This window comes from Sinocyclocheilus grahami, unplaced genomic scaffold, assembly GCF_001515645.1.
Source record: "Sinocyclocheilus grahami isolate Dianchi unplaced genomic scaffold, SAMN03320097.WGS_v1.1 scaffold1.1, whole genome shotgun sequence".
Classification (NCBI taxonomy): Eukaryota; Metazoa; Chordata; class Actinopteri; order Cypriniformes; family Cyprinidae; genus Sinocyclocheilus; species Sinocyclocheilus grahami.
Genome location: NW_015505180.1, coordinates 3,797,751 through 3,805,865, shown reverse-complemented (window position 1 = coordinate 3,805,865; position 8,115 = coordinate 3,797,751). Strand labels below are relative to the sequence as shown.

Here is an 8,115-nt window from a genome sequence, read left to right as displayed (position 1 = left end):
TAACATAATTCCTCTTTCAAATGGGTTGGTGTTCATTCTCAGTGTGATGACGTCACAGAAGGTCAGGGGGATTTAGTCTGAGGTCATCTGATGTCTTAGATTCGCCTGCCGCTGATGCACCAAGGAGGCGCCGTTTCTTTACAACCAACAAGTGAGTGGACGATTTCTTTCAATATGAATTTCTCAAATACTTGAATGAGAGATAAGTGCTTTATTTCTAAGCAATGTGTGCAAGAACGGCTTACTTTTGTTTGATTTTAATTGTCACCTGTCTGTTTTAGCAGTAAACCCTGGTGAAAATGTACCCAATCGCCCTAACACAGCAGGCACGGTTGAATCCTTTCCAGACTCCTTTTTTTTCCATGAAACCACAACAGCAACAAGAGAGCCAGCAGATAAAACGCAAACTTGCTGCAGCAGCTTCTGATGGTAAGAAGTTCTTCGTCTTTATCTTCTGAATTGGAAAGTTGGTTGCAAAAAGTAGACATGGAATATGGCTTTTGCATATTTTTTTTTTATTTTGTCCTCTTATATTTTATTTGTTTTATTTATTGTTTGTTATTTTCCTAGTATTTATTTAGGTTGCTTTTTTGTTTGCAGTAATTGTTATGGTTGTTATTATGTGTTGTAAGATTTTTTGGGACATTTTTTGGTTGCTGGCATTACTCAGTTGTTGGTTGGTTGTTGGATGCTCAGTGAAAATACACTACTATATTTAAAGTGAACTCCGACTGTCTGACTGCTCGTCATTCCATTCGTAAAGAATGAACCTCCTCCAAAAGGATTACACGTGTGGCTAATAGACTTTACCTTGTCATGATCGCCTGTTAATTCCTAGACACTTTTTCTCAAGAAAATATTGCACTTGAATATGAAGGACACCTATTTACTGTTAAAAGAATAGTTGACCCAAAATATCATTATATTCCTGTTTCGTCCTTCTATGGGACACAAAAGAAGACATTTTAGTGCTGATTGGTTTCTATATGCAATTGCAATGAATGAAGACAAAGCTTGCAAAATCATCATGATTGTAGTTCAAATGGTTTGTAAAGAATATATAATGTATATAAATAATGTAAGTCTTCTGCAATGCCAGAGTTTTGTGTGACAAACTCAATTTATTCGGTTATTTACTGTTAACTGCTGCAAACAGTTCATTGAATTAGTGAGTTGAACTCGAGAAAGGCACAATATCCAGTTCATAAATAAATCATTCAGGTTTTCTGAACTGGATCAGACTGAAACAATTTATTCTCAATTCAAACAACACTACGGTATCTGTCATGAACTCTTAACTTAAGCTCACATGTACTTTTTCCTCTGTTTTATCACACACAGTATTGATGTTTGTGAGCAGTTTTGTGATGTTAAATGTGTGTTTTTGTCCCTCAGATGCAGATGTGAGCTGTAAGTATGGGTCAAATAAATATTACGCCCTCTGCGGTTTCGGTGGGGTTTTGAGCTGTGGTCTCACACACACAGCAGTCGTGCCCCTCGACCTCATTAAATGCCGCATACAGGTGTCTGTTTTACTTCTTTAGTGTCTACACGTTTTAATGTTACAATAGAGAAGTTACCAACTTGTTTTGACTGATTGTGTAACCAGACTTAGGCAAATGCATCATTTATATTGTCTTCCAGGTGGACCCGGATAAGTACAAGTCCATTTTCAATGGTTTCTCAGTCACCCTGAGAGAGGATGGCTTGAGGGGTCTGGGCAAAGGGTGGGCTCCTACATTCATTGGTTACTCCATGCAAGGCCTTTGCAAGTTTGGTTTCTATGAAGTCTTTAAGGCCCTGTACAACGACATGCTTGGAGAGGTGAGTCGTCTTTGGGATACAAAGACAACCTGCAAAGATCATTTCAAAATGCTTAATTGGACATATTTTTGCATATTCGTTTGTGACATATCACCAGCTAACTGCTGTCATTTTTGGTCTGGTGAGCAGGAGAATGCTTATTTGTGGAGGACTTCAGTGTATCTGGCCGCATCTGCCAGTGCTGAATTTTTTGCTGATATTGCACTGGCTCCTATGGAAGCATGTAAAGTGCGTATCCAGACGCAGCCCGGCTATGCTAACACCCTGAGAGAGTGTGCCCCCAAAATGCATGCTGAGGAGGGGCTAAAAGCGTGAGTAGATCCTTAACCCTCTGGTATTCCTCACTTAGAGGTCACACTTACGATCCTCGGAGGTCTAAACATACCAAATAAGCTTTTTTTGTTAATGAAATGAATTATGAAATGAATGCTATATTTTGTTTCAGTAATATTTATTCTTTAATAATAACACATTTTTGAGGGGATTTCATGAATCTAGACCATATTTACTTCTAAACCTTTTCTATACAAATATTAGAAACAAAAATGCATTATTTCCAATTACAGTTAAAATGAAGCAAATGTATTTTCTAAATGTTTATACAGGGCTATATATATTGTAAAAATACATAAAAAAGATATGCTTTATATATATATATATATAATACAACGCAAATTATTATTATTATTTTTTTTTTTTTTTTGCTCAAAAAAGACATCTAGAGGGCTAAGGCTGACCAAACTGTACAAAATGTTTGTCAGTCGTTGACTGCATTATACTCTTAAAAATAAAGGCATTTTAAGCGACATCAGTAGTTCCATGAAGAACCTAAAGGTTCTTTAGTGGAAAAACATGCTGGAGTCCTGATTGTGGGTGTTATTGTCTGTGCAGGTTCTATAAAGGTCTTTATCCCTTGTGGCTGAGGCAGATCCCCTACACCATGATGAAGTTTGCCTGTTTCGAGCGAACCGTGGAGACGCTGTACAAGTACATAGTACCAAAACCGCGCAGTGAGTGCTCCAAGCCTGAGCAGCTAGTGGTGACCTTTGTTGCTGGTTATATTGGTAAGCTAACTTCAAAAGTGGTTAGGCCCTTAGGTACAAGTTTAGAAACATTTAGACATACAGATTAGCATGATATATATATCTGAAAAGAGAACTGGCTCAAGTTTGCATCAATAGATATAGATACATATAAGCTGTGTTGAATGTCTGTTCTCAGCTGGCGTGTTCTGTGCTGTGGTGTCCCATCCCGCTGACTCTGTGGTGTCCGTACTGAATAAAGAAAAAGGCAGTTCAACTGTTGAGGTGCTGAAAAGGCTGGGCCCTGCAGGTGAGTCACTGCATACACATATATTACACATAACAGTCAACAGCTGTTGATCAAATAAATACTTTGTTGATTAAAGATACAGATGTAAACTGTAGCATGTGCAATTTATGTCAAAGGACCACCCTGTGGTAGAATTTATTTATTTATTATTATATTCTTTTTTATTATGTATTATTTTATATATATATATATATATATATATATAATTATTATTATAATTTTTTTTTTTTAGCTAATGAAAACATTGATGAAGTGTTTTATTTGACAATGGAAACGTGCTGTTGGGTCTCCATGCGAGTCAGAAAAACAAACTCACACATATGAGTATATGTTTTTATATTTCTTGAAGGCTAAATTCTATATGGATGAATGCAAATTCTCAGGAAAGAAACCATGCTTTTAGGTATTTAAAAATAAGTAATACATTATACTGAATCAATTTTGCCCTCAAACAAAAAACTGAAAGCTATTGTTTAGGCATCTTCTGCTTTTCTTTGTATAATATTGTTTATTCCCCCTCTCAATTTTTTATTTTATTTTATTTATTAAAAACTGTTTCTACATGTTTATTGTTATAATATTGTTCATAAAAGACTTTAGACCTTGAAGCACCATTTCACTGAGGTTGCAGAGGGATGTAATACTCTTTATTACCAAAAGAGGAGGCTGTTGTTCCTGGATTTATTCCCATTTGATCAGCTCAGTATCATAGAGATCTCATTAGAAATTAGTAATGACCAATTCATTTTGTTAATTATTTATTGGCATGTTTAAGTGTCATGACATGAGATAAGAGGGATAGATTAGCACAGTTTAGTAACAGGTCTAGTCAATCTTTGTATAAATGAATGTTCATATGGGCACTGTTTTTCCCACAGGTGTGTGGAAGGGTCTTTTTGCTCGAATCATTATGATTGGCACACTGACCGCACTACAGTGGTTCATCTATGACTCAGTGAAGGTGTACTTCCGTCTGCCCCGTCCACCGCCCCCTGAGATGCCCGAGTCCCTTAAGAGGAAGATGGGTCTCCTGGACTGCTAGACTCTTCCCTTATCAACAGTATCTTGAGTAACATTCACCACTTGCAATAAACTCCACAGTCCCTGGAGTGTTTATCAGTGTTGAAAGCACTATTGAATGATCACTAGGTTCTCCCAGGGTCACTGATTGTCTGAATGAATATTAGAGTAAAATCAATCACACTAAACATCTGTTGATTTTTATGTGACTCCTGTGTGTTTTGTCAAACTGTTTTGCTCTCATTAGGTAACTAAACTAACTAAAACCAAAAAAGACTTCTGTATTTATATATTGGAAATAGAATTTTGGGTGTTATTTGTGTGTAAGAAAAAGTGTTTTGTCATTATGTGTAGAAAATGTAGGTAATATTGGTATGCACATATTGTATATGTAGTTTAAATATATCGTTTTATTTGTATGCAATAAAACAGGGTTTCATTGTTTTTATCGTTAACTAAAACTAATTAAAACTTTTGTTAATTGAAATAAAGCTCAAATAAAATAATGTTAGAAAAATGAATGAAAAATGAAAAATGTTTTTAAAAAAATGAAAATGAGAAATGTTGCCTTGGCACCTAACTGAAATAAAATAATGTAAGTTTAAGCTGGAATATTAGAATTGCTGAAACTAAAACAGAAATGAAAATTTTATTAAAATTAAAGCTAAATAGAAATATTGAAAAAATACTAATAAAAAAACAAAAGCATATAAAAAATGAAAATTAGAAAATAAAAGATTATATTATATTATTATTAATAAAAGCTCATTCAAAATACTGTAATATTATATACATAATACAAAAAATAACAATATGAGTTTACATTTACATTTAGTCATTTAGCACTCTTTTGTGATAGAAATGCTAATGTCAAGATCAATTAAACAAAAGTGTATCATTAAAAAAACATATAAAGTTAGAATTAAATAAAACAAGTACATGATCTTTAAAAGCTATTAAATGTTAATTAATTAAAAAAAATTCTAATTACATGTGAAGCTGTTATGACATTTTCTGTATGCTAAGCATTACGTCAAGTAAACATTTTAGGTCATACCGGTTCTGCTAACAAAAGGCAAACAAGATCGAAACTCCTGCTCTGGAATATCATTTGAATTCACCTTTAATTAGTTTCATTTATGAATGTTTTATAGCATTTTTCAGTCACATTCCGAGATGTGGTATCCACAGTGTCTTGCTTTGAGTGGCCTGTAGGAGTGATGAACTGATCCAGTCTCACCAGCATTCTCTCCCCTCTTCTATTCTCATCAGCTTGATGTAAGCAACGAGAAAAATGGTGACCCATGACCTCAATACAGCTCTCAAAGAGAAATCCTATCAGAAGAACACCAAGCAGAGAGGGGTCATTCACTTCACAGAGTGTACCTACATTTAGGTCTTCTTTGTGAGAGTGTATGAGTTTTTGAGAGGGAGGGACTGGGTGTTCACGTATAAGTGTGTGGATGGGGATAGTCTGTGTCTGTGTGCTCCATTGTTGTCATTATATCCCATTTGGTTTGTCTTGTTAATGTGGTTTGCAGTGGCAGGACTGTGAAGTTGAATTCTGAGAAATGAATGCTCTCTGATTTGCTTACTAAGCCACTGATGCTGAGGGTCAAAGGTTACGGGATTGAGTTGCATTTCAGTGTAACCTTTTTTCCACAAATGCATTCACTCTGTAATGGCTCCACATGCACCTTCACCTCCCTAGATAGTAATGCAGCATCAAGGCATCCAAAGTGTGTTAAAAGCACATGTTTTCACTGTGCCTTTGGTAAATAACTGAACTTTAGTTTTACAAATCATACAAACTGGAATGAATGAATAAATCAAAACCCACATGAATGCATTGAATGCATGAATTATGGCTATTTTTAGTGAACACGTGCATAGAGGGTTCAAGCAGCTTGTGATCACAGGCAGTAAAATTACACAAGTTAAATTTGACTTTGTTAGATTTGAATTTGTCATGGCTTAAAAAAAATGAAAAGCAGCAGTGTTTGGATGAAACTTTTAATTAGAAAGTTAATTCGGGTTAGAAACAGTGTTATTATAGGCTTGAAATAAGATAAAATGTCAACTTAAAATATAAAATAATATAAACTTGTTTTTACTTATTTAGAAATTGTTTATATATATATATATATATATTTTATTTATTTATTTATATATTTATAATACACATTTTTAAAATAATAAAAACTACAATAGTATATTAATGGTACTAAAATAACGGTTAGAAATGCAGTTTTGTTAAAATTGCTGATAAACTGTTTTATATTTTTTATATTGCATAATCTGCACTTACATTACATTATGTTTATGCATTTGGGAAATGTCTAACCAGCTGTCCCAATAAAACTCAAATTATGTCACATTAATCAATCAAATTATGTAGAAACACTACATTTTCACACAGGAATTGTTAGTAAATTTCACAAACAATTTAGAAGTAACAGCAAGTAACACTTAAACATGACATTTTGAAGTAAACTGAAATAGTATTTTTTGTAAAATATACTCCAGTTATCTTTGTTTAATTTACAACTTTAAATAATAATAAAAAAAATGTTTTACAGTACTGAGATCTGTCATTACTTATGCAGTAATGAGGATGCTTTACCTTTAGTTTTGGCTTCATATTTGACAAAAATAAAGATTTGGTACTGTTTGTATACATTTATGGTTACACTTTACAATAAGGTTCCATTTGTTAACTAGACTTAATGCATTAACTAGCATTAACTAACAATAAGCAGTACATTTGTTACAGTATTTATTAATTTTTAAGTATTTTTAAGTATTTTTCATTCATAACTTATGTTACAAATGAAACATTATTTTAAAGTGTTGCCATATTTATAATAGTTTGACAGGCAATAAAGGCAGAACATTTTGGGCAAAAGAAATGATCAAAACCTGTACAGCTTCACAAGAGAGTAGTGTGTGCAAATACCATACTCTATGTATTTGTGCATGTGAGTGTGAGCTAATGTGTCTGTCTCTCTCTCTATTGTCACAACCCTTGTCTCATAAAAGTCAGTCTGAAATAGTATGCAGTCCCCTCGCCGGGTCACATGGGTTCATTAATAACCAAAGGGTTGGCAGCCGCTGTAATATTCCATGAGAGAGATTGAAGAACCAACTCATAGTCAGAACTCATGGAAGAAATCCTATACATATCCCATGTTCCAGTCTCAGTATCTCTCTCTCTCTCTCTCTCTCTCTCTCTCTCTAGCTTATAAGCAGGCCAGTGATTGGCTACCGGTTTGATGGGTGGTTAGTTTGTGCTCACTGATAAGAGAGAATAAATGAGGTGAATTATACCAATGAGGGGCAAACCCGTGATGTACAGTTACTGCACTGTTTAGACACTAAATACATTTATCAGCCATGGCAATAGATAAATATTTAACTTAAATTTCTCAACTAGCATCTGATAACTAACTTCAGTGACATGACAGGTTGTATTTGTACTTTGATATTTACAAAGTGTCATTTTTAGACTACAAAAAGCTAAATTTAGCAGGATTGACACATAATTTAGATAAACAGAATGTGACTTAGCCATGGTTAAATGATCTTTGGCAGCTTGATTGCCTTAAAGGGGTCATAGGATGCCCATTTTCCACAAGTTGATATGATTCTTTAGGGTCTTAATGAAAAGTCTGTAACATAGTTTGCTTAAAAATTCACAATGGTAGTGTAAAAAACACCTTTTTTACCTTGTCAAAAACAGCTATTTTCAGATCATTCACAATGGTAGTGTAAAAAAACACCTTTTTTACCCTGTCAAAAACAGCTCTTTTCAGATCAAGCATTTTTGTAGCATTTTCCTTTAAATGTAAATGAGCTATGCTGATCCCGCCCCTCTCTTCCAGCTGCTCTCAGAGAGACTGTTTACTTTAGCTGCATTCATTGTGAAACTTGCTAATTAGC

At 34.1% G+C, this 8,115-nt stretch overlaps 1 protein-coding gene across 2 annotated transcripts; it reads left to right on the top strand.

Annotated features, from left to right (window-relative positions):
- The first annotated feature begins 15 nt into the window (after nt 1-15).
- Nucleotides 16-4,512, top strand: slc25a3a (solute carrier family 25 member 3a). 2 transcript variants are annotated; one of them, XM_016274183.1, is made up of 8 exons: nt 16-151; nt 282-429; nt 1,396-1,523; nt 1,645-1,824; nt 1,954-2,135; nt 2,716-2,888; nt 3,046-3,156; nt 4,035-4,512. In XM_016274183.1, exons 2-8 carry the CDS (start codon nt 300-302, stop codon nt 4,196-4,198), a joined length of 1,068 nt encoding a protein of 355 aa, XP_016129669.1. In that variant the 5' UTR covers nt 16-151; nt 282-299; the 3' UTR covers nt 4,199-4,512. The 2 variants fall into 2 exon arrangements, with proteins under 2 accessions (XP_016129669.1, XP_016129597.1); XM_016274111.1 differs by having other exon boundaries at nt 285-429; nt 4,035-4,511.
- The last annotated feature ends 3,603 nt before the right edge of the window (nt 4,513-8,115 follow it).